This window comes from Drosophila biarmipes, chromosome 2L (assembly GCF_025231255.1).
Source record: "Drosophila biarmipes strain raj3 chromosome 2L, RU_DBia_V1.1, whole genome shotgun sequence".
NCBI lineage: Eukaryota > Metazoa > Arthropoda > Insecta > Diptera > Drosophilidae > Drosophila > Drosophila biarmipes.
Window position 1 is genome coordinate 5,500,551 of NC_066612.1, and position 25,066 is coordinate 5,525,616.

Consider the following 25,066-nt stretch of genomic DNA (forward strand, 5'->3'; position numbering starts at 1 on the left):
GAACAGGACATTCCCTAATGTCTCCACATTAATTTTGTCTTCGCTTGGCCTCGGCTCCTCTGTACTTTTGCCTTGGCAATGGTCGAACATTTTTTTGCAGCCGTTGAAAAGGAATTTGTTGACACCAACAATGTTTCGGACATCCTGGCAAATAATTCTCCTCTTTTTTTGCGCGCGCCAGGAAATTGGCAACTAAGCCAAGCCAAGTCCAAGGCTTTGTGTCCTTTCCTCTTGACTGCCTGCATATGTCCAACAAAGGGTCCTTTATCGCCGTTTCCGCCAGATATTCGAATCGCTTCGACTCGGCATTCAAATGCCGATTTTGTGCAGCGAAAGGCTTGGAGATTTATGGCCTGCATTGATTTTATTGATGGCCGAGTGCCGAAGGGTCGCATTTTTAAACGTCCGCCAAGTCGAGCAATTAAAACTAATTGAATTGCCAGTGAGAAATGGTCAAGGCGACTTTAAATGCATATCGACGGGGATGTTGGACTCCTTGGTTGAACATTTATTCCACCCCAACCAGCCGCTTTGTGTGTCGGCCTCAGACAAACCATAATTCTCAATGGCCTAGACGGGGCAAATAAAGCAAACAAACAAATAAATCGCCAAATTATGATTTGGCCAGCTCCTTCTGCAGTCATCAGCAGCGGGAAAAACAAAAAAAAAAAAGAATCGCCGAGGAAGAACTTTGTCTGCCTTTGGTCCAGTCCAGTAATGATTTACTCTATTTGCATATTTTTGCACTTATAAAAATGCACAAACGATTTTTCATTCTCATTTTTCTTAAAACTTATTAGTGCGACCCGCCATCCTTTGAACTGTCCTCTCCTATTTGTTCGTTACTCTGGCTTTCCTTTGGCTTTTTTTTTTTGCTATAATGATGGTCAGGCCTTTGTTATTTATTTGTTATGCATTTGGCCCGCAACTTTGGCCCGCACTGCGTATACGTTATGTCGAGGTGGCGACTCCTTCTCCACCACGTATACGCCGCATTGTCGCAGTCTGCAATTGGCAGCGCCTACAAGTCTGCGGTGGTGATTCTTCTGCCGCTGCAGTGGCCAACACTTCGCAAATTCTCCATCTTGCAAGGCGTTTTTTTATAAGTTCTGTTTTTCTATCCTACAAGTTGATTAGTTTCCTCAGGGAGTTTGTCTAAAAATCAAATCAAATCAAAATCAATTTTACCAACGTATTAGAGTATTCCAGCTTTTTTGTGATGTAGCTTACAACGCTTTTCCGATTTTTCCTTGTTTTTCATTCCTTTTTGTAGTAATTTTCCTCATTCCCTGGCTCCCAAAATAAAATACACAATTTTTATATTTAAAAGAAAGTTATAAGTTTATTACAAATGTTTTTCCGAGAAACCTGCTCTTTTGGCTACAATTCTTTTGAAAATCAAATACATTACCTTTTCCCTAAATGTAAGAGTATTCCAGCTTCTCTGCGCTGTGCCTTCCAACTCTTTTTCCGGCGTTTCCCCCTTTCTACTTCCGTTTCCGCCGCTTCCTGCGGGCCCTGCCCCATTCCCTGGAACCCAAAAGCGCCACGAACATAAACATAAACAATCGCGGCCAGCAGGCGACGGCTCTCGGCTTCTTGGCTTTTGGCAGGGTGCTGCCAAGATTTTTGGCATCATCGTTGGCAACGCATCCTGTGGAATGCGAATCGCGTGGCTGGCGCGTGGATCGGGGTGGCGCCTCTAACTTGGCACTCTCATTATGATTTTAATTGCTGACGCACAGTTTTGACGAGCTGCCCAGTGCGGGGTACGTCACCGATTGTTGGTGAACTGGCCAAGGAATTCTTGGCCAGGCACCAGCCAGCAGTTGCCAACAGGTGTCCAATTATCATTATGATTGTGTTTATCACCCGCCGCCGGCTCACACAATAATGACGTTTGATTGGCCTTCGGCAAGGCCGTTTGTCGTTGGCCAAATGTCAACGTCTTGTAAAATTTATTGGCCAATATTCAAGCAATTTTTTGCTTTTTTTGTTGGCTTTTGGCAGCCAGTTAATATTTGCAGCCTGCCAATTTCCCGATTACGATTTTCTATTTATCTTTTCGCATTTTCGGGTGTTTGGGTTTTCTTGTTCCTGCTGTTTTGATTGACTTTCAGTTTTCATCAGATTTCAGAGCGATGGCAACGCTTTTTTAGAAGCAGGTGAGCTCGAGTTTTTGTTGCAGATTTTCACTGCACTCTATAGAAATAATCAAAACATGTGCTGCATTTTGTAGATAAAAATACAGAGTGAATGGCGTTTTGGTTTTTTGCAAAGATTTATATAAAATGCATATAATGCACAAACTTGGTGTTCTTTTAGTAGGAAAATGTGTTTTTAAATAAACTTTATGAGCTTAGATAAATACCTATTCAATAGATATGTTTAAAAGAAAACGTATGACCCATGCCATTTTGTGCTTTTTAAATAAACAAAATGTTGTAAATATAATAAAAATGATGATTTTTTATTCATTTTAAGTGCACTTTAGTTCATTGTTTTGATTTAAGTAATAACAAGGATTGCATTTTTACTTATTAAACTATTTAAATGTAAAGCAAATTGTATAAGCCTTATTATGTAATGGGAAAAGGGTACTGCCATGAGCAAAATGGATGGTTGCACAACAGCCTCCTTCCTTACCCCCGAATTAACCCAATTAAACGACTGCACATGCGATAAATAAACTGCAGGCTAACTGCATCTCAAGGTTCATTTGTTTACCATAAAACACACAGGCCGTCGTGCAAATTAAGCAAATTCTAATTAAAGCTAAGAAAAACTAACACTAATTACAATTTGTGCCGTCGCCCTATAGACAGAGGCAGAAACACAGACAGATGGAACCCAAAAAAACTGAAAAAAAGGAACGAACAACACATAAAATACATTTTCGATGAAGCAACTGAAATAGATTAAAACGAAATATACAACCAGATGCATTTGTATCTGTAGCCGTGTATCCGCATCTGAATCTCTATCTCTGGCCGTGCGAAAGTATTGGTTGTGTCCACGAAAATAGAAAAAGCGGCGACGCTTTCAACGCGTCTTTGCCCGCGTCAATTGCGCGTCATCGCAACTCAAAGATCCAAGAACACATAGAGAGCCCGAGTCTGAATACTATTTATATGTGCCATACTATATAGTGCATATACCACAGATATTCCTCTTTTATTTTATTTTTCGGTACATAAGGGCAGGCGACAGTTCTGCGCAATTTTCTCGGGCTTTTCTCTTTCGGTCTTGACGTTTTTATCGCCTTCGGGCTTCGATCCCCGGCGATCTCCGCCCGTCAAGTGTGTCCGAAAATAGCAAGGTAAATGAAAAATTCAACACGGCAAAACGAGGCAAAATCAGCCACCAAGCGAGAGCGAAAGAATAAGAATCAACTTTTAAGCAACCAAAATGCTGAATTTCGAATTTCGGCTTCTAAAAAAATAAATAAAGGCGAATTTCTCCCTCTGAAAATCATTGAAAAACATATACAGATGAGAATCAACAACATCTACAGCCCCCAGAAATAGGGAAAATATAAGACAGCGAAATTTGTTTAAAACGTCAAAGACGTTTTTGCCATCTTCAGTATATAAAGTCCCAAATTTTCTTTATTAATTCGTTCCGTCTGCTTTCTATAATAAAGATTTTCCTCAAGGGGCGTAGATTTTAACATTAAAGAGTATATTTATTTTGTAGATTTCCCAGAACTTTATGGGCATGCTTCTAGTCAGACTTTTGGGCGTTTGCAAAATTGAAATAAAATTTATTAGATAAATGGTTATGATTTAATTGAGGCGAGCTGCCTATGTGCGATGAGATCATTAAAAGTTATAAAATTTGATTTTTAAGTTATAGTTATAATAAAAAATTAAAATTCCTTCTCTAAACAATTATGTAAATGTTCTGAGAGGCTATGCAAGTTCATTTTGCCTAACAATACACTTATTTTCTTTTTAGAATTTCCTTATTTTCCCCGCTTACATAAGACCACATCAAAGCCATCACTCATTTGACACTTGCGGACTTTTCGCCCATGTCCAAGAATGAATAATGGATGGGGAAGTAAGCTAGCAAAAATAGCCACAAAGGCCATTTATCATAATTTGCCAATGATTGTCGCTCTGAGTCCATAAATTTATTAGCAGCTGTGCTGCCTGCAATTAAAAGCAAGTGTTGTCCCTTTTCTGGGATATTTCTGGACCACTTCCCCTGGCCATAACTCACGCAAACTTAACACGTGCGTGTGAAATTAGAGGCAGGATGGCAAATTGTCTGGAATAAATATTTTTTGGGCCTCGCCGCAATTGGCAGCTGTTCAATAGCACAGTTCCTGACCTAAGTCAATGGGGGAAACTCTCCCGAAGTCATGTGGCCCAGGGGGAAAAAATAATGAGGGTGCCGAGGAGGATATGGTGGCTCATTCCGCCGCACGATCTCGGAGCAGACGGCGTGTCTGGCGCGCGTCTTGGAAACTTATTGGCAAAACTCCATGATCATAAATTATGTCGGCTTCATTTGTTTACGCATCGGCCGGCAGGTGGCGCTTTAATTACATGACAGCAGCGGCATGGGGGATTCCCTGCAGCCTCTCATCGAGCCGCTTGCCAAGATTCCGCATTACGCAATAAAGTTCATTGCCATCCCGCCCGTCTTCAGATGCTTTCTTTCTTTCCCATCATTTTTCCTACAATTTTCGTTCTTTTTTTTTTGGAAGCGAGCGTGAGAAAAATTCTAGGCGAGATTTTGGCAAGCTACCATCTTGGCAGAGGCCCATTACCCATTCCACTGATAAACCCCACCACCGTGGCACAGTGGCCCAGGTCTATGGGAAGTCTAGATAAGAATAGATGAGCGGGATGAATTAAGTTCGCGAAAGCCCGAAATGAGTTGGTACAGATTATCTCTTCATTAATGAATCGCTGGTGAATGATATTATATTTACTTGCTGAAAGTTACATTTTTTCCATTTGAAAATACAGTTTTTAAATAACTTTCAAAATAATCAAGTTCGAAAATATGTAGAAATCATATTTCAAAAATTGTTCGTTATTCTTCAACTTTATTTTTTCATATGTCATTTAATATTTTAAACAATGGATTAAAAAACAATATTTTAATTCAATTTACTCTTTGAGAATCACTTTTTTTTGTAAATTATTTGCCTAACAATTAATTAAATAATATAATAATATATCTTAAGTTTAGTTTTCCTATATACCTACCAAAATGGCATTAGTAAAACCCCATTTAAAAGAGGCTATATTACAAAGAACCCTAAATCTGCGACCATTTTTGGCAACAGCCACCTATCTAGCTCATGGGTAAATGCCCAAAAATGTTTCCAGATTAAATGCAAGTCCCTTGCCATTAAAAAAATGATTATGTAGCCTTGTTTTGGGAGCCAAAACTAATCTGAGACCTCTTTGCTTCCCCCATTACAGCAGCTGAAGGCCCAAAGGAAGCCTCGTCGGCCAATTGAGGAGGAGACCCAGAAAGTCGAGCCGACTTTCCGCTGCAACTGCCGAAGGCCTGACCAACCAATGGCAACGCGCGGCGGCGACGAACCCGGCCAGGAAAGTGGGGAATCCCCCCGGGAAACGGGGGCACACCAGCAGCCCTGCAATGCATTTTCTTTGGCAACGTGTCAAGCGGACCCTCACACACAGCCACACGGAAAACTTGTGACCAACAAGGATGCTCTCTGCCCCGCTCACATGCGCATCGAGTGGTATACGTAATATATCAAGTATACGCCTGTTGGCCGGGCAAAGTCAGTGCTGTGAGTGTGTGCGAGAGGTCGTGCAAAGGCAGTGCTGCCAACTGCATTGCCGGGCTGCCATCGACTACAACCCCCGACCCGAGGGGCGAGCACCCTCCTCCCAGCCAGGGGGCCAACGACGAGTCCTTTGCGGAGGCAGCGCATTGGCTGCAGGACGACCGGCGACAGGACGACCAATCACCAATCAAAGCGGGGCTTGTGCGCACTATCCTATCCCGGCCGTTCGCAGCACGAGAAGCACGGCATCCAGGACCTCAGCCGGGGACCCCAAGCCGATTGTCAATCTCCTAGATTGTATGCCAAAAGTCTCCTATATTATATCTTCTTTTAGTTAAGTTCTCTAGCCGTAAGTCACATGCCCAAGCCAACGCCCCCAGAACATCGGGGGCCATGACACATTAGTTTAGCGATAGAGTTACTAGTTTCAAGCAGAAGCTACACGAGGAAGATTTCAAGAATGCATAAGAGAAAAAGAATAAAAACTGTAAAGCTTCAGAGCCGCACAACAAATGTGATGGTTGTTTTATTCGGACAAGTTGGTTTGATCTCCAAATCCTTCTTTTATTTGCAGGCTAGTTAAATTAAGGTTTTTCTAATGTTTTGGCTTTGGAAAACAATTACTTCACAGGTTTTTGAAAAGTTCTTCTTTGTTAATTTATTATCAAATTCTTAATTTGATCAGTTTTTTAGGTGCTTCTTGGGTTTATCCTTTAGTAAATCTTTCAATTTAAACATGTTCTAGAATGTGCAATAACTCTATTTAATAGTGCTGCGTTTGAAAAAGTCATTTGTAATCTAAAGTACACTATAATTCTTTTTGTTATGGTTTTTTCTTCATGTATCATTCAATTTTTTTTATAATTTTTGAAACTAGTTCTAAAAAAAGAAAGACTTTACTCTACTTAGCAATCTAAATCTTTAGATTTCTTACAGTTGTGCGGCTGGTCTTTTTTAAATGAACGAACTACTTGTATAATTTAATCATTTATTCATCAGCAATTTATCATTCAACGCAGTAGATATTTCCAGAGGCTTGTTACCAGTCATCTTCCGATTTGATAGGAAAATTATGATTAAACACCGCAGTTCGGGTGTTCTCATTCCGCCATCTCAGATGCTTTATCGTTAGGTAACCTTGGATAAAGAAGACGGCTAGATTGACGGCCAGAAGACTATAGTTCCTGGGTGTTATGACGAAAGAGTACCGGGACCAAATTAATCCAGTGACTGCCAGGGAGGCACACTGATTGAGCGAGATGTTCGCAGCAGGACGATTCAGCGTATCACTCAGACCTGCCAGCACCAAGGTCTACAACAAATGTATAAGCAATTCAACGAGGAAAGGATTACTCATTGAATCGCATCTTACCCATTTAAACGCTGGCGCCCAAAAAAACACGGTTCGAGGACCTTCATAAAAGAAATATGTTCATTATATATTTGGTTAAGTATAAGGACCAATTTACCTGCCGGAGATTGCCAAAAAGGCTGCGCTGCGCTTGGAACAAACTTATCTACAGCACTAACGGTGGCATTATATAACTTGGACAAGGGTCCCGTACCTTTAGACATTCTTGAAAATAACAAAGAATTTTAAACCATAACCAGAAAATAAAAAGAACCGAATTTTGAAGGAAAAGGCAAAGTAAACTGACGTAAAAATATTGATAAAGTTAGAAACTATTAAGCATATGCAACCTATAAAATCTTGCATTAAACAATTTGTTTTGATTTTTTAAAATACATTTAAAAAATAATGATTATAACATTCAAAATAACAAAAAAACAATTGGTTTTAAAATTGTTGCTGCTTACTTTCTATTATTGTTCAAATAATTTGTTATGATCTTAATAATAGTTCATAATGAAATCTGTTTGACTTGAATTTGAATTGCGCGCTCTTTTAAAGATTTGAGGGAAACTGAAATATCGATACCATAATCGAAATTTATCGATAGCGGAGATAACATCTTTATAACAATTTATGGTCACCTTTTTAAATCAGCTGGTGTGCTATCGAATTTCGATAAACGAAATAAATAAAAGTAATTAAATTAAATTGTGAAGAAAAACGGATAATAATAATGGATCGCTACGGAAGGAAACGTTCTCCGTACAGGGAGAGGAGGAGGGAACGATCGCCGTACAGGGAAAGAAGAAGAGAGCGCTCACCGCTCAGGGAAAAGCCACGAGAAAAGACCAATGTTCTGACCTACAAGAAACTCCGGAAAATGCCGCTGAATCTGCGGAAGAAAGCGTTACGGGAAGCCCGAAACCGCCATGAGAAGATACAGGGGAAGCGCGAGAAGCGGAAGAGGAATCCCCAGGATGCCCCCACTGCCCGCCGCCTGCGAAACGACTTCGATCGATCCGAGCACAACGCCATGCTGGCCAGCACTTCGCAGGAACTACGACGCATCCTGCAGGACTTCGAGACACTCTCGGACATTCCCCACGACATAACACCCATTGAGCTTCAGGGGGAGGTAAGAAGATCCCATAGGGTCTAAGGATTCTACGAGATCTGGATTCTGCTGGAAAGAAATGATATCTTAAGGATTATAATCCTCTAATAACTTCTTAAAATCTTCTTTTTAAAAAAACTTTTTCCGCCTAATGATGTTCAAAAAGCCTTAATTATCATAACAAAAGCACTAATGCAAAATATCAAATTGTAATGCTAATTTTGATTGACAAAACTAGACCGCGTGAAACTCAAAAGAAAAGCTAATATCATTAGGAGTCATTTAGACATCCATTTGACCAGATACTCTCCAACCCACTGTAACTAGTTGCAATTAGCACCTTGAGCCGTTCGTTCTTGCAATGCTTTCGTCACCGACATTGGTCATTGGCTACTGACCTACTGCCGAACACTCAACATGCTAATTGATATACTTTTATAATGGAGAACTCCGTTCCCGTTACGGTTCCATTAACTCCCAGTCGTATTACAGTTCATCCACATATATTTCATAATTCCAGATAGCCGTCGCCGAGGGAAAGGCCACAACGATCCATGTGCAGCGGGATGGACTCAGCACCCTCACCGTGGTGGTCGGTATTCCCTTGAATTGATCTGAGACGCAGCTGCTTTGACTCGCTGTCAATAAGCTTTTCAATTAGCCTGCTACTTGTTTGGGGTCTGGGGGCAAAAAGTAATCTACAGGGAAAGTGGGTCAGAATTAATCTGCAAACACTTCCAAGATCTTCATTACTTGCTTTTTCTGAGAACAGCCCTCACAAAAAGTGGCCCTAAACTAAGAATCATCCGTAAGAGAACTGTATTGACCACCCAGAATTCTTGTATCCTTAACTGGTCGCCCTTTTTTCTGAGCTCCACTCTCTTTTGTATCCGCTTATATCTCTTCACAACCGACTTTTACTCTGACTAACTGGATTTTGTTCGGTTTCTTGCAGCTCCACCAGCGCGAGCCGACGATCGCACAGCTGAAGAGGGCAATTGCTTTGATCTCGCGCGCCCAGCACAGGCGCAGGCAGCGCGAGCGGTACGAAGAGCGTCTTCGACGTCGGGGAATCGCCGACGACTCCGACGATCGACGGCAGCGACAACCAGTTGTGGTGGCCAGCTCCACCGGCGAGTTAGTTCACTCCGCTCAGCGCAACGGGCATGATCATCGCGCGTTCGTCTCGTGGCGATTTCTATGGCGCTGTTTTGGACTGCTCAACGTGGACACCAATCAGCCCATCGACGACCGACGCTCTGGCGGCAGGGCCACCCTAAAGGAGCTGGGCATTGAGAACGCCGCAAACCTAAAGTTCGTCCATCGCGTCAAGTATTTCGGGCGCCAGCGACAGAGCTAGAGTCAATCAAAACCAAATGATAGTGTCCCCAAAGAGTGTCAACCATCCGATTCGAAAGTCGGGCAGCAAATCGCGGTCAATATGGATCAACTGGTTTGGCTTTCGTTTTGCATTTCACTTGGCCTCTCGCTCCTGGGAAATTTCTCCGCCGGCCTGCCGTTCGAGGATGGCAACAACAACAATGTCAAGATCACCCGCCGCAGCTTGGAGCTGACCCAGACCATCAATATCCAGCGGCAGGAGTACATGCAGCGGCAATGCGAACTGCTGGGGGATCACGCACAGACGCTGGAGGACCTCAGCGAGCTGCAGATGGACCACATGATCGTGGACAGGGAGCACAAGCTGCTGTACTGCTATGTGCCCAAGGTACGGGTGAATCCGCGGGGAGAGGCAGCCACAGTCATGCTGGCTCGGCAAATTAAGGTTCGCGACAGGGGCCCGTCGTCTTTTTTTTTTATTTCTGCATAAATGGGCTATTCAGCAGTGAATTTTGATTAGTAGTGGCTTGCTAAATTTATTTGCTGTGACTTATTTTGAAAGCCTGTTGCTTAAGCTAATCAATTTTGCAAGCTAATAAATTAGTAAGAGTTAGTTACTAAACCATTCATTCATTTTATCAGCTATTTACAAGCCTCTTTTGAGCCAAATCTTTAATCTTCCCATTCAGGTGACACTCAAACTCAATCGCAAATTCAAACATCAGCTATCTTTAAACAGAACTCTCCGCTGATGTATTTTCTCTGCGGTTGCCATGTGCCGTCTTATTAAGAACCCCAACATACATAAGTCAAAAATCTCGGTTTCTGCCTGTGCTTTGTTTATAGAAACTTGTTTGTCTTCATTTTCCATTTGAAGCACATGTTGAGCTTCTGTTGATCGTGCATCTTGTGGCAAAGGCATAAATGACTAATGATGAAATGTTTATTTGACACAAAGCTTTGTGAAATACCAGCGCAGACAGTCCTCCAAATAATCAGATTACAGGCTGTAAAATCCTTATAAAAAGTGGGTTTTGCTTGAGTTGATTTATGGAGAGCTCCATTACGAGGGCATTTGATTGCTAAGCTCGCGCCACTTCTGGCTTATCGAAGTGGGGAGTCGATTCTCGTGTCAGCTTTATACATGTGCATTCAATACAGCGCTGATTTCACGCGATTTAACGATCAATTACAGCGCCAAGAATTCCGCTTGCAGTAGAAATAGCAACCTCTGGCAAACGAGCAGCAATTATAGGCCAGTAATGCTGTAAGTCGTCGCCATTTCGTTTGCATTTGCATCTGCCAGTCATCTTGAATCGCTAATCTTTTGGGTCCAAGTCAAAGGCCAAAATCTTGAATCGTCTGCGTTGCTGTCCCACTATGTGACTCCATTTGATAAGCTTGATTTAACGAAATTTTAAAATAGAATGCGAATTTCTAGTGGGGTCTTGGAGGTCATCCTGTGACGCAGATAGCCAGAGATAATCTATTTATTAAATTAGTTTGGTGTCCACTCTATGGGGCTCCTAATGACATTTGCCTAATTGGATTAGGAAATTAAATTTTCGAAAATCAGCAATAGGAAACGGGCTTTACAGCTCTGCCTTATCAAGCAATGGGGTATTGGAAAACATGGAACCAAAACTATGAGATTAGATTGCCAGGTGCCGGGTTCTTGGGCGTTTGAAGTCGGGTGAGTGGTGCCAAGAGTGGTACCGAAATAGCCCAGTGTTTCATGTTGCCGTTGACCTTTGAGCCCTTACTTGTGTCAAATCATTTTGGCAGTTAATATCCCACAGTATCAGAGTTGAAAATTATTTACTACTATGAACTTAGGAAAGGTAGTTACGGACCTATAGATTAGGCCAGTATGATGATTATTCGATTTTAGCAATTTATAATCCGCAAAGATATTTTTATAAAACAGAGGAAATAGCCATAATAATCTTAGAGTATATATTATTTGTAAGTTACTACATGTTGCCGAGATAATCACTCTGTTTACAATACTCAGCTTCGCCTGGAACTATGCGATCTCGTAGAGTCCACTTAGTTAGAGCCGGTCGCCAGCTAGATTATACAGAGATAGTTAGGCACACAATGCCATTGAAGTGTTCCACTTGCCGGGGGGCGTGTCCGGCGAACATGCCACCTGAATGCCTCGACACACGTTCCCTGTTATCTTGGCATTTCTTCAATGACTATCATCGGCCAGGGGCGCGACTGGTTTCGATTTCACCACCCAGGAGGGGTCAGTGGAGCGGTTGCGGATTTCAAAAGCTCAGCCTGCTCTTGGTTTCGCATTCTCATTCGCCACTTGTTGAGTGGCCAGCTCCACATGTTCCCAGCGCGTTCTTCCGTGAAGTCGTAAATTGTTTATGTTTACCCTTGGCCAACAGCCTCTCCACCAGCTCCTCCCCTTTGGCCCCCCTGAAAAGGGGGGCTCGCCCCTCCGGCCTGAGTTTTTATGCGACCATCGCGTGTTGCTTTAATGGCCATAAAGAAATTGCGTTAGATGGTTGCGTTTTCGACTGCTTACGTATGGGGAGGTTTGCCCCAACATGTGGCTGACTTTAAACTGATCTTGCAATCTGCATTGAAGAGGGATTCGGTAGGGATATATTAACCAATGTAATAATTAAAAGGTCCCGAAGCATCGAATTGTCAATATGACCAACGAAAAAGTTAATTTCCAAACAACATAAAACAAGTAACTTATGATTTTATGATACTTTTACTTTAAATCGTAACCAAGCAATAATAAAATATACCATACTTTTTATAGTTGTTAGACTTTTTTTTAGAGTTATGTAACTGACCATGTTGGTTAATTTTACCCACAAATTCCCTTGTGTGTAGTAACCTCAACAAATACCTCTTTTATAAATGCAAAAAATGGATAGTTCCCAAGACCTACAGATTTAAGTATTTTAATAGTTTAGTTTTTAAAAGAAAATAAATCTTAATTATTTTAAAATCCGAGGCTTCTAAAAAAAAAGTTTAAAAGGTGTTGTTCATGTTAAAAAAAATTTAAGCTGATCTAACAAACTAAGACCGACAATAAACATTTTACTTCATCTGGCATATTGACACTTCCTCAAGTACTGAAAGTTGTTTAAACAATCAAAAGCGGTTTAAGCCCTGACTTGTTTAAAAGAAGGAAAAGTGAAAATGACTAAGGCAAAGCAGATAAAACTATAAAAGAGGGGCCAGGGATGTTGAAAACTTAGAAAGTAAATGTAAGCAAAAATCATTCAGGATGAGTGACAGGGAATGTGCCATTAATCCGATGGATGTTGTCAATTGTTGTTCAAGAAACATTTATCCATTGCACCTTAGACCGACATTTTGACATATCCTGACCTTGCCGCTGATCTTTTTGTGCTTTTCTGTACGTTGCCTCACATTTTCACCTCATCCACTCCTAAACGTAGATCCCCTGTTTGTTTTTGTAATGTGAAATGTTTTTGCGGTGTTTAATTGGGCTCGACATTGCCCGAGCAGCCCGATGTTTATATAGACTCGGCACGTAGTTATGTGTATGTTATTCCTCCGTAGCTTGTGTTTTTCCTAGTTTTCGTCAGTTCAACAACTTGACTTATTGCCCAATGTCCGAGGCTGCAGTTCCCTTCCCATCTGGCCATCTCTCTTGGCGAAAATTATAATTTATTGCGCTCGGCAATTAAAACCAAAGTAATTCAGCTCATCAAACTCGGAGGAGATTTCATTTAGCCCTCAGCAAGTGGCAAAAAGTGCTATAAAAATTAAATTTTTATGGCCGGCTCACTTGTCTCTCGTTTCTTGAACAAAGTATCGTGTTACAAAGGCAACTTGAATTTCTTTTCCAGTTTGCTGGCCAGCAGCTTTCGATTTTTGTATTAATAACACATTAATTAGCTTGGTAACCCTTTTTCTGTTTGTATTTTTAAGTTTTTCTTTGCTTTCGAATTAAAGATACCCTCAACTTTTAATAATCTTTGAATCATTAATTTATTAATAGTTAATTAAAGCTTTTTGACCTCTTTTCTGATTGTACTGAACTTTAAAATGATAATTTTTCTTGGATTAATTTGTGTCACAACTTTTAATAATCTACTCTGAATTATTAATTTTTGATTAGTTCATTTATATTGATTACTGGCCTTGTCAGAACTTATTATAGTTTAACACCGCTCTATTTAATAGTCATTAAAATGTAATTGCAATTTAATGCCCAACCCATTACCAATTAATAAAAAGTTCTAATGCCTATTAATAAGTTGTGAATAGTTTTGAAATGAGTGTTCAGGAAGACACCTGCACATAGTCCATTATCTATTGAAACCACTCATATCAATTTTTAGGAAAAAGGGTTGATGAATTCCTGCTTATCGGTGGTTCCCTATAATTATGTTTACTTGCGAAATGCGTAAGAAATGCCATGATTCACTCAAATCAATGGTGTTCTTCTGGAAAACGTAACCTTCGCTCGGAAATACTTCATAGTGTAAAGGAAAAAAATATTATTCTTGTTTATTTGGTCTAATTGGCCGCCAAATAGTGTTGGACTAAACAAATTTTAATATTTATCTTTCTTTTCCAGGTTGCCTGCACGAACTGGAAACGGGTGCTGATGATGCTCACGGACAAGTGGCACAACGGAACCGATCCTCTGCAGATTCCGGGCTCCTTGGCCCACTCGGTGGGGATGTTCACTAAGCTGTACGATCTATCCGAGGCGGAACAGCAGGAGGTTCTCAGCGAGGAGTACACGCGGTTTATCCTGGTGCGACATCCCTTCGAGCGCCTGCTGTCCGCCTATAGGAACAAGCTGGAGGGGGATTCCCCCAGTGCCAAGTACTTCCAGTCGCGGGTGGGTCGTCAAATTGTGAAGGAACTGCGGCCGGGTGCCAGTAACGATTCGCTGGAGCGCGGCGACGATGTGAGCTTCGGGGAGTTTATCCAGTATCTGGTTACCCCAGAGCTGAGTCGTGCCAATCAGTCGGACTACAACGAGCACTGGGAGGTTATAGCCAAGCTGTGCAATCCCTGTGTAATGAAATACAACGTAGTGGGTGAGTTTCCCTATCGTATAACCAAGAAACCATTGATTAACATGTAAAAACCCTTTCAGGCAAATACGACACTCTGCTGGACGACTCCGCGCTGGCTCTCTACCTGGCTGGAGCCAACAATCTGACATTCCCCACTGGCCACAAGCCGTCGAGCACTCGGGCCAATCTGCGCACCTACTTCGATCCCCTGCCCATCGGTGCCATACGCAAGCTGTACGATATCTATGAGGAGGACTTCCGGCTCTTCGATTACGCATTGGATGAGGTCCTCGGCTTCGAGTTCGGCTGATTGTCACTACCCGCTCTCTCTCTATATTTCCAAGTCTCCACCATAACGCTTTCCACTGGAAAAGATTGTGATTTTATGCTAGGATTCATAGAATTAAGTGCACTCCATGCGAATATAACTTTAGTTCTGTTTACCTCCCCGCGCACAAATGTTTCCAAGGATATTGATTGTAGTTCTAGGTAATGTTTGTTTTTCTATGGACTAGTTAGTTTTTGATATGTTCAATAAGTGTCATTCATTAGTAGTTAACTTATTCATTATGAATCAAATATATTCTAAACACAGTAAATGTATTTTAACTGGAATTTCGATAAGGTGTGCTGCTTGTTAGCAATTGCAAATTAAATTTATCGTATAAACTAAAATGCAACTCAACACATTCTAAAAATAAGTGGGTAGAAATTACTGAAGTGTGTCAATGTGTTAAAATGTTATTTTAATTAATGCTTCATAAATCTTAAAAGTGGCTTTCTGATTAAACCGACACATTGAAGAAAATTTATTGATTCTTGGAAATCGTATCAATAAGGAAACTTCTTGCGTCTTGATTGATTCATGTTTTTTTAATTGATCAAATAATTGTACATTTTGACCGAAACGGTACAATTTTTTATGGTTTTAAAATATTTAAGGCCAAATTAATATTTTTAGACTTAAAATATCAAAATTTGTTACCCGTAGCAATGAAACTAGGAGGTATTCCGTGGTCGGTAGTGCCAGAACAGCTTATCAGTCAAAGCCTACGTCGGTGCATATACTATATTTACTGACAGCTTATAATGTAAGAATTCAGTAAAGCATTTACAACGATCGTGTGCTTTCCAGCGCTCTCTTATCAGTGGAAAGCTCGCTGATAATATTGAATACTATTTGAGTCTTTCAAAACCTCCCTTTAATGGCATTGCAGTGTAGCTTTCATGTTTTCGTCAGCGCGCAATCAAAAGCTCAATCAACCCGACGGCGTCGGCGGTTGTTTATCACCAAGCCATGGACAGCTAGTGGTCAGCGTGTGCTACACTGACTTAAATATAGACGGGGCGACCCGCGATCAGCGGTCAGAGGAATTTAAATACGCAATATTGTCAATAAGCGACGGCGAGACGGCCCCAACGCACTCGGGGAATCTTGGCTGCCGTGGCGAATATCTGATAGATACTTTTATCACAGCGACATATCCGAAATAGACCCAGATAAACATACGCCTGCCAGGCCCCTTCCGGCGGAATCGATCCAAGGTCACGACTACCGAAGGAAAGTTACCAACATATCTTCTTCATAAAATACCCGTATTTTTTGATATAATATTATATCTTATGATTCATTTTTCTGTGTCTCTGATACGGCATACCTCTTTTCCAGTGCCTTGGCCTTCAATTAACTTGATTTCGGGTTTGGGTTTACTCAATGACTGCTTCGTTTATTCGCTACGTCCGTTTTTCGCTTTTTTTGGCTGCCTCAATAACAAACTTTAAGTTGGACATTGACAAGACATTCGAAATTATTGTTGTGTTTTGGGTTCACTTTGCTTGGCCGAACAATATGCATGTTTAATCTAGGTATGTGGTGCTCTTTTGTGTGCGACAAGCAAGGCCAACATATCATATTCCCACGATCCTCCTCCGTCGTACTCCGCCGGTCCTCATCGTCAGTCCTTGAATTTTCGCCACGATTTCCGCGTCGCTGCCACGCCTTCTCTCCGCTCCGCCCGCTTAGTCATTGTAGCTATAGCGCTGCTTGACGCTCCGGTACTTCTTCAGGGAGTACAGGGCCTCCACCTCCTTGGCCAGGTAGCGGCCTTGGGCCAGCAGGGCCACGATCTTCTTGGGATCCTGCTCATCCTTGTGGCTCATGAAGGCATCGTGGATCTGCTTCCTGAACTTCTGCGGCCCATTCAGGCCGGGATATTCGCGTCCCAGGTACTGCAACTAGAAGTGTTTACGCAACGTCAGTGGGGTGCTCCTCTCGGTTTTGGGTGGGCGGGGGTGCACGTGCCATCGGAAAACACCGCCCAGCGCCCGGAACTTACGTGCTTGTAGAGGGTAATGACTTTGGAGCGCAGCTGTGACATCACCAGTGCTCAGCGGGATGGTTTGTTAAATGCAAGTATCAACGGAGTCGCAGCCGCCTTACCAGCCTCGGTCTTATTTCAATTTGTTTCGAAGTGAATCAGAATCAGGGATGCACAATCGGCGTATGCGCAATTTCTGTCTGCCGGGAAACGTAAGCAAACGTAGGAGCGTTTCTTGTGAATGTCAAAGAACGTAAGTAAGCTACGTAACAACAAACGTAAATATTTTAAATTATAGAATTATCGATAAGTTAAATTTAAATAAAAATATTTATAACTTGATTTTGATAGTTACTGAGGTTTAGAACGCGAACATTATTACTGAAATAACTTTAACTAACTAGCTTTAATTTTCGATTCTTTAAAGTGACAATTGTTTTTTTCATAAAATTAATATAATTAACATTTAAATTGTAATTGTATTGTATTTTATTATAACCGGCAGTAATTTCTTTAAAAGACCTCCGAGTTATATTTCTGAATGCTATTTAGTCTGAGAATAATTGCTGTAGTAAGTGAATTGCAAAATCGAAAATATCTAGGGATAATTAAATTGAGTCGTTATAAATTTTAACCCATTTGAGCAGCTAATCAGATTTTCCAAAATTGCAAATTGATGGATTTCTACAAAAACATAATTTTTGAAATGTTAAAAGTATTAAAATACATGAAAAAAAAAATTAAAAACGCCTTTAAGAAATCAAAAAGACGATCTACTCAGACAAAAAGACAAAACAACGGTGTACATCTATACATATTTACAAATTTATTTGTTGAAATGCTCTCTTGTCATGATACAAAATGTTTAATAGGAATATATATATATAAATACATAAATATACCAACAATAAGCAGGAAAAACCATTTCCCAACCATCTTGGTATAAACTTCAATTTGGAAATGGCCAACGAGTCTTCTTCACTTTCATCTAAATGATAGACCATTGCCTTGTTTAGATAATACCGAATATATGCTTTGAATGAGAACGTGCCAAACTACGAGTCTGCAGCAAACCCTTAGCTTTCTGTGAATGTATAAAAGCCTTGATTATAATTACTGTGTATGAATAAAGAGATAAAGGCTTTGTGAATGCAACGATAAAGTTGAACTTTTCTATGCTTGAGAGGAATCGAAAGCAGTTTCATAAAAATACGATCTTGGCCGCCGCGAATTGCAAGATAAGTGCTGAAGGCGAAATTGTAGCTCCAAATCGATGGATTAAGAACGAATTTGGTCCCGCGCATAGCTGTTGGTTATTCAACAAGTTTCTGGAAATGCATCGATAGGCGGAATAAAAGTTAAACAATGTCGCGGGCAAACGGAGCAAAGGCCTCCCAATAGCTGACGATCTGAAAGGCAGGGGAGATCATTAACCTCTGAGAGTTTTATTATTAGTATAGGAACATCTACCTGTTGCTGATGCGCCATTTGGTCTTCTATGTACTTGATAATGTTCACTTTAAAGTCTTTAACTCTGGTCAATTCGAATCGCTCCATTTCTCGCTTAATTTCGGCCGAAATGTCATCGAACTGCTGCTGACAGCGCTGCACCTTGCCCTGCCACTGCAATCAAAGAAATAATGGGTTGTAAAGAGAACATACAATAGCTATTTCAGACCCACCTCGTCCACTTCCTGCTGGGCCTGATCCAGCTTATCCGCCCTGTTGGCCAGCTCGAAGCGTCCGCGGTTCTCCCGCCGCTTGGACAACTGCATTTGCGCGTACTGCCAATTCTGAAAGGCCTTGACGCGCTCGTGGAAAATACACTTGATGGCGCCAAACAGGCCCAAGTAGTCCTTGATGAACTCGGCCAGAATGAAGAAGTCCGAGTTGGCCTGCTCGGAGCGCAGCAGCTCGATCTTTTCCTCCACGTCCGCCAGGTTGGACAGCGCCCTCGAGAGTCCGGTGTGCTCCTCGCAGGTGCTCAGCATGGCCGCCGACTTGGCCACCAAACCGGTGAGCAGCGACAGCTCCCGCCGCGAGGTGACCAGCGATTTCATGGCATTGTGCAGCTTCTGCAGATTGGCATCCAGGCTCTCGACCTCGGTAATCTTGTCGTCGAACCAGGGGTCGTTCTCATCCATCTTGTAGGTGATCTTGTTCACCGTCTCGCCCACTTTGTTGAACAGCCGGATCACGCCGGCTCCGCTGAGAGCCGAGGTGTTCACTGAACGCGGCAACTCCTGGTCGCTCTCCAGGAAGTTCATGAAGTCCAGGTCGACGCGCAGCACTGGATGCTGGGCGGTGCGGTGGACAAAGCGCTCCAGGGCCGCCCGGCGGATTTCCACCCACTCCTGGGTCATGGGCGTGCCCGGCTCGCCCTGCTGCGGGCTAATCTTGACCTTGGTGCTGCCGATGATGTTCTTGGAGGGCGCCGGCGGTATGATGCGACCCAGCCGCATATACTTGCCCACCAGCAGATCGTGGATGCCCAGGAAATCGCTGAAGCGACGCAGGGTGCTGAACTCGCTGCGCTTGAATTTCGGAATGTTCGTCTTGGTCGTCACCCTGTGAAGTGAAGAGATAAGTAGGTACGTTTGTAATGTAATTTAATATGTTTCTATGATAAGGGGACGGGTGACTCACTTGTAGGCCAAATAGGAGCCCATGCCATCGCCTATTTTCTGCGGATCCGAGACCACAATGCTGATGAAGTAGTCGCCATCGTCGGTGAGCACCTCCTGCAGCGGCTGGAGGGGATTGGGAACGGAAGTGGCATTAGATACATATACATTTTCTAATTCTACGGAGCAACAAGCTTCGCTGGTGGGCGGCACTCGTGACGTAGTTGCAAAGCCAAACAAAGCGTACGCTGATAAAGCGACCGACGCCCCGAAATTGGAGCTAATTCAATAGAGAGCTCTGAATGCGGGCTGCTCCCCGGGTAGGTGGGTCCACTGACCCCACTTACGTGGACATCGCCGATGCTGCTGGGACTCAGGGCGGACACAAAAAGATCACTTTCGTTGCGGTCCAGGGTTACGCTGCCCGGCGCTGGCACCTCCTCCTCCTCGTCCTCCGATCCCGAGCCCGCCGCCCCGTTGTTGATGTCCACCTCGGCGAAGTCGCGCGTGAGTTCCGGGCTTTCCGCCTCCATTTTGGCTCGATGTTGCTGCGGTTTTTTAATTTAATTGCAATTATCGGATTTTTTACTCGCTGAGTCGGTGTGTTTGGCGCTAGAGGTGGGAGAAAAATCGATAGCAGCATGGAAGTTATCGATGGCTTCAAAAGCTGGCTGAAAGCTTTCGGTATTTATTTGAGCATAAAATACCGCATTGCGTGACTTGGTATTCACTGTATGAATTTAAAAAAACCGTTATGGGAATGTTAATTCCAAGTTATAATAAATCAACTACTATAAATATTTAAATAAAATAACTCGCAGCTGCTTATCCTTTTAAATTTTTCTTTGTAGGAATGTTAAATAACTTTTTTACTATTTAATATTACAAGTTTCGATATAAAAGGACTCGTATATTTCTTAGGTTCGACTTAACTTAAAACATTCTTTGCATTTAGTAAAATCTTAACAAACTTTGAAAAACTTTGCCCTAAATAAATCAAGGTTTTTCTAAAAACATCATAATTTGTGATTTGTTTTTGATTAGGCAAATGCAGATTTAATTACTTGAAAACCCCAAACTTTTTGGCGCAAACAAGATTTTCATTTCGAGCTTTTCTCTTCAGGAGAAAGCAAGGCAAATAAATGTTAATTCAATTGGAGCAATAAATTAGAAAGACTTATGTGCAAGTAAAAGTATTAAATTTGCATGCAGGGGAAGCTGTACTAAAGTAAAATGAATTTGTAGGACCTTAACTTAGATGATTTAGACTATGAGATTTGGAAGGTAAAACAGTTCATCAGTCCTAAAGGGGGTAATGTTCCCCTTCTCCCAGGGCAATCTGCATTCTGCTAACTTTTCGACAATAAACATTTGGCCAACAACATGCACAACACTTTGCCGACATCTTGGCTGAGAGTAAGATTTCCTGCTACTTTCTGATTTTCCTCTCGCCTTTCCCCCGGGCATTTTTTCATGCCTGGCGCATATTTTTATGCGGAAAATTTTTCAATTTCTGCAATTGCAACTTTCTGCTGCTGCTGCTTGTTTTTCAGCTCTCGTTCTCCCCTTAGTTTTTCGGCGACTTTTGTTTAAATTATGCATACAGAAGTGTCGCAGCCACTTAGGCGAAGACAGGAGAGGCGAGGAAAAGTGGAGCCAGAAGGCTGGGAGGTGGTCGGGAAAACTTTGTCAGCGCTTGGCCACTCACTGTGGATTTTCCGCATGAGAAATACTTTTAACACTTTCTGTTTGCCTTTTCCAACAAATTGAAAACGAAAATAAAGGATTATTGGGTCAGGTTTGCGAGCAGGCGGACGGGCTAACCAGCAGATTTATGGCCCCCCAGATGTCGGCGAGACAAAATCCTTTTACACTTTATTAATTTTATTCCCCTGTTGCCTTTGATGATCTGCAATTTCCCTTCGCCGTAAACTTTTTCGTGCATTTTTTCCGTCTGCTGACGCACTCGAGCCTCGTCACCGGCATTATCCTCTTCCACATCAGCGGTCCGCGATTAACAAAGAGCTGCGGTTTAATTGCCGCCAGGCTGGCTTTAATGGTTAATGGCCCACGGACCAGGGCCAGGGGGTAAGGGCAAAGTCAGCCGAAGTGCGAAGCACTCCTGAGTGAGCAGTGAGTGGAAATTACTTGGAGTCAATTAATTATCTAGGGGGTTCACTGCACCAAGTGGGTTTTAGCCCGAACTCTCCTAATCTACTCTGTAGTACCAGCGATAGCAAATCAAAATTCTCATCACTAAAAAATATGATTTTAAAATGATAATAAAGTGTAGGTATAGTAGGTTATTCTTAAAAAATTATTTTCAAAATTTTTTTTAAATTCCCCAACCAATGTCGTCCCCCCTTCAGAAAACCAATATATTACCCTTATCAGTGCATTTTTCCTGGCCGCTTATACAACCGAGTGATAACCGCCCACTTGGCCACATAAATCATCATTATAAGCATATTTGCAACTGCCCCCAACTAGACCGCGGAGATCCCAGCGCTAATTACTGCAATTTGGTGTGGGGATGATGGCAAAGGGGTTGTGTAAGTGGAGATGAGACCGCCTAACCACGATATCCAGCCAGCGATAATGTTTGTCAACAAGCCGGGAGGAAAAAGTTGTACATCACAGAGGCGTGACCAAGCCAAGTCAGGGGAATGGGCCAAGTTGAGAGGGTTGGGGATGGGGCTGAGGTAACCCGACCAACAGACACTTGTTAGCTGGTAATTACTCGGCACGTTTGCCACTCTGGCCAAAACTGTCTCAGAAGGTCACTCACATATTCGCGTGGCTTAGAAAAAAATACTTTGTTTAGGGAAAAATGCCTTAAAAATGCTTTGGTACTAAAAATATGTTAGAGCTTTAAATGATTAAAATTTTAGATCAAAATAAATGTTGTTTTATTTTATTTTCCCGAACAAGTCAGTCCCTTTAACAATTTACTTTAAATATTATAAATTATTCAGATCTAAAATACCTAGATCCCATTAAAGCACAAACATCATGATATATTTAACTGATTTTCTATTCCTTCTCAGCATCCCTTTCATCGTAGGCCTTACTATAATCCACCACCATATCGTTGATAACCTTCTTGACCTCTGTGGCAAATATGAAGTCCAAATGTCCCCAAGTGGGATCGGGCACTTCGTAGAGCAGAGCCAAATTGGGTAATTGACCCGGCAGTCGGGAGATATCCTGTTTGTTCGCCGAACCATCCGAAAGGCCGTAGTACAGATAAAGTTCGGCGGTAATTTTAGTAAGATCATAGGCCGGGGGTTCCTCCTGCCCGTAGTACTCCAGGTTCTTGCGGCTTCCCCAGTCGTACAAACGGAAATCGTTTGAGGCGAAGGACTGAATGTAGTGAATGGCCTGGTTTGAGGAGACTCCCGCGGGATGCGTTTCAGCAATCTGGGGGAGAAGGGTCTGGAGAAGAAATCAAGTAAAAATATTAGATTAAGATTAGGAAAATTTAAACTTATAAATTAAAAACAAAACCAAATAATTTAACTTATTGAAGATATCTAAGAAACCCTCACCTTATTCAGGTTCCCGATCTCGGGACCTCCCCAGAGCATGGCCAAGGTCTTGCAGTAGCTGAGCATGATTGGCCGATTGCTGCAGGTGGTGTCCAGTATCCTCTGGACGAACGCGTTCTGGGGCAGTAAGACCTGGTTCTCCAACAGGGTGGAGCCAATGCCGTGGTGACCAAAGTAGGGGGCCGTGCCCACAATGAGTCCCTCCGTGGTATTGCCCATGTAGACGGGTGGGGCCAGCATGTGAGCCGTCTTGATCTTGGCATTGTATTCCGGCCTGTAGGAGCCCATGACGAAGAAGGAAGTGCAGCCCTGGGAGTGGCCCACATAGTGCAGGGCCTGCTGGCCCGTGAGGTCCAGGATATAGTCAATCGTGGCGGGCAGATCGATGGCGCCAATCTCGTGCCAGCTGAACCTCCAGAAGTACGGGTGCTTCACGTCCAGCCTGGTGTTGTTCCTCGAGTAGATGTTGCCGCGGGCATTGCCCAGCCAGACGTCGTAGCCGGCGTCCGCGTAGTTATACGGCAGCGCATCCTCCGGCCCATTGAGCAGGAAGCAATCGGAGCAGCTGAACAGTCCGTGCATGATGAGCACCACCGGTCGGGGGGATTCCCCGGCATTGTTTAGCCTCGGGGAGTGCGGGATGCGGAACAGATTCAGCACATAGCCGTCCGGGGTCTCGGCAAAATGCGATTCGGCCGGATAGCCGTGCTCCGCGATGCGCTCCGCCTGCAATGAAAATCGGGGTTAAATCGGAGCTCGCAATGGGTAAGCAGATGAAAAAAAATTGTTGGAGTTAGAATTATAAAAGTGCAGTCCCTTAAATACCACAAACCTTCTTAAAATAAGAGTTACATATAAAATATTCAAAAATGCTATGGTATACCTGCATTATGTGGTATCTTTATAACCAAGATTAGGGTTCTTTAAAATAGAACATATCAGGGCACTTATTATTACTTATCAAAAATAAAATATATCTAGTTTCGTTCTAAAGTATAATTTTCTTATTTTTATAAATAATATTTGTGTAAAAACACTAAAAACAGATGTATTTTTGGTATCAAATAATGAAACCTATTTTGTTTTTTATTGGCACTTCTTTTTCCACCTTAAACCCACCGAAGTCTTAATCCTCTTGAAGGGTATATCTACGAAAGGATCAAAATCCTCGATGGCTCCTGTTAGAGCCACAATGGCTAGAATGGCAAGCACTCCTCCCAGCATTTCTGGCTGAACTATAGCCTTTCAGATCGGTCGTACGACTAAGTGTATGCCAATACTTATTAATCAATTTCAGCTGAATCTAATCTCTCGGTTGAAAGTCGAGTGGGGCATTTTATTAGTGTTTCCTTGATACCAGAATAGCGACGCGTAAATCCAAGATTTATATACTTTTCGGTGTCCAACTTGGCCATTCAAGGCGATTATCGCCAATCGATACGCTCGCCCAAGGGGGCCGCGTTAATTGTTTTATGAGTTTGAACAGCAATAAACTTAAACCAATTACTAGATAGTCGAAGGGGTAGTTTGGGCTCTACTAACAAAATTTAATCATTGTTTTAGCGCAATAAAAGTTTACGATATTTGTATTTACAAGCGTAATAAGTTGTAATGGCATTATTTGAGAAGACTTAAAGGTATTTTTATAGCCTCTTTCACTAGTAAAGTAATACTTATTACCCTGTTTTGCTGCTTATTTGTCATAAATTTGAATGACCATTTAAAGTACATTATTATTATCTTGCCTTACCTCTGCTATGAGAAGTTCGAAAGTATTACCAATGCTTTTTGAAAGCCGCTACGAAACCTTTAATTAGCCTGCACTCCATTAGGGGATTTCCACCTCCACCGCCGCCGAAATTCCTTGAATCCTTTCGGGCACAATACAATACTCCCCCCTCTACAAGGCCCTTTTTCCCAATCAGGCAGAAATTGCAGAACACGCCTATCAACGAGAG

At 42.3% G+C, this 25,066-nt stretch overlaps 6 protein-coding genes and 1 pseudogene across 7 annotated transcripts; 3 read left to right on the forward strand and 4 right to left on the reverse strand.

The window, feature by feature from the left end:
• The first annotated feature begins 5,536 nt into the window (after positions 1 to 5,536).
• Positions 5,537 to 6,289, forward strand: LOC108033526 (uncharacterized; annotated as a pseudogene).
• Positions 6,290 to 6,747: 458 nt separating this feature from the next.
• Positions 6,748 to 7,430, reverse strand: LOC108033827 (mitochondrial pyruvate carrier 2). The gene is made up of 3 exons (XM_017108457.3): positions 7,246 to 7,430; positions 7,149 to 7,189; positions 6,748 to 7,088 (listed from the first exon to the last, which is right to left on the reverse strand). Exons 1-3 carry the CDS (start codon positions 7,349 to 7,351, stop codon positions 6,816 to 6,818), a joined length of 420 nt encoding a protein of 139 aa, XP_016963946.1. The 5' UTR covers positions 7,352 to 7,430; the 3' UTR covers positions 6,748 to 6,815.
• Positions 7,431 to 7,834: 404 nt separating this feature from the next.
• On the forward strand, positions 7,835 to 9,604 carry LOC108035018 (RNA-binding protein 25). 2 transcript variants are annotated; one of them, XM_017110365.3, is made up of 3 exons: positions 7,835 to 8,265; positions 8,765 to 8,836; positions 9,200 to 9,604. In XM_017110365.3, the coding sequence occupies exons 1-3, from the start codon at positions 7,864 to 7,866 to the stop codon at positions 9,602 to 9,604; spliced, it is 879 nt and encodes a 292-aa protein (XP_016965854.1). In that variant the 5' UTR covers positions 7,835 to 7,863. The 2 variants fall into 2 exon arrangements, with proteins under 2 accessions (XP_016965854.1, XP_050741085.1); XM_050885128.1 differs by lacking the exon at positions 8,765 to 8,836 and having other exon boundaries at positions 7,837 to 8,265.
• Positions 9,605 to 9,685: 81 nt separating this feature from the next.
• On the forward strand, positions 9,686 to 15,426 carry LOC108035007 (carbohydrate sulfotransferase 13). Its single transcript, XM_017110354.3, has 3 exons — positions 9,686 to 9,973; positions 14,168 to 14,639; positions 14,699 to 15,426. The coding sequence occupies exons 1-3, from the start codon at positions 9,686 to 9,688 to the stop codon at positions 14,926 to 14,928; spliced, it is 990 nt and encodes a 329-aa protein (XP_016965843.1). The 3' UTR covers positions 14,929 to 15,426.
• An 892-nt stretch (positions 15,427 to 16,318) lies between these two features.
• LOC108033759 (electron transfer flavoprotein regulatory factor 1) lies at positions 16,319 to 17,121 on the reverse strand. Its single transcript, XM_017108336.3, has 2 exons — positions 16,955 to 17,121; positions 16,319 to 16,853 (listed from the first exon to the last, which is right to left on the reverse strand). Exons 1-2 carry the CDS (start codon positions 16,994 to 16,996, stop codon positions 16,638 to 16,640), a joined length of 258 nt encoding a protein of 85 aa, XP_016963825.1. The 5' UTR covers positions 16,997 to 17,121; the 3' UTR covers positions 16,319 to 16,637.
• A 618-nt stretch (positions 17,122 to 17,739) lies between these two features.
• Positions 17,740 to 20,180, reverse strand: LOC108035157 (sorting nexin-2). The gene is made up of 5 exons (XM_017110611.3): positions 19,908 to 20,180; positions 19,583 to 19,686; positions 18,619 to 19,504; positions 18,407 to 18,559; positions 17,740 to 18,345 (listed from the first exon to the last, which is right to left on the reverse strand). Exons 1-5 carry the CDS (start codon positions 20,091 to 20,093, stop codon positions 18,295 to 18,297), a joined length of 1,380 nt encoding a protein of 459 aa, XP_016966100.1. The 5' UTR covers positions 20,094 to 20,180; the 3' UTR covers positions 17,740 to 18,294.
• Positions 20,181 to 22,593: 2,413 nt separating this feature from the next.
• LOC108033537 (lipase 3) lies at positions 22,594 to 24,332 on the reverse strand. The gene is made up of 3 exons (XM_017107885.1): positions 24,228 to 24,332; positions 23,109 to 23,834; positions 22,594 to 22,995 (listed from the first exon to the last, which is right to left on the reverse strand). The coding sequence occupies exons 1-3, from the start codon at positions 24,330 to 24,332 to the stop codon at positions 22,594 to 22,596; spliced, it is 1,233 nt and encodes a 410-aa protein (XP_016963374.1).
• Between the last annotated feature and the right edge of the window lie 734 nt (positions 24,333 to 25,066).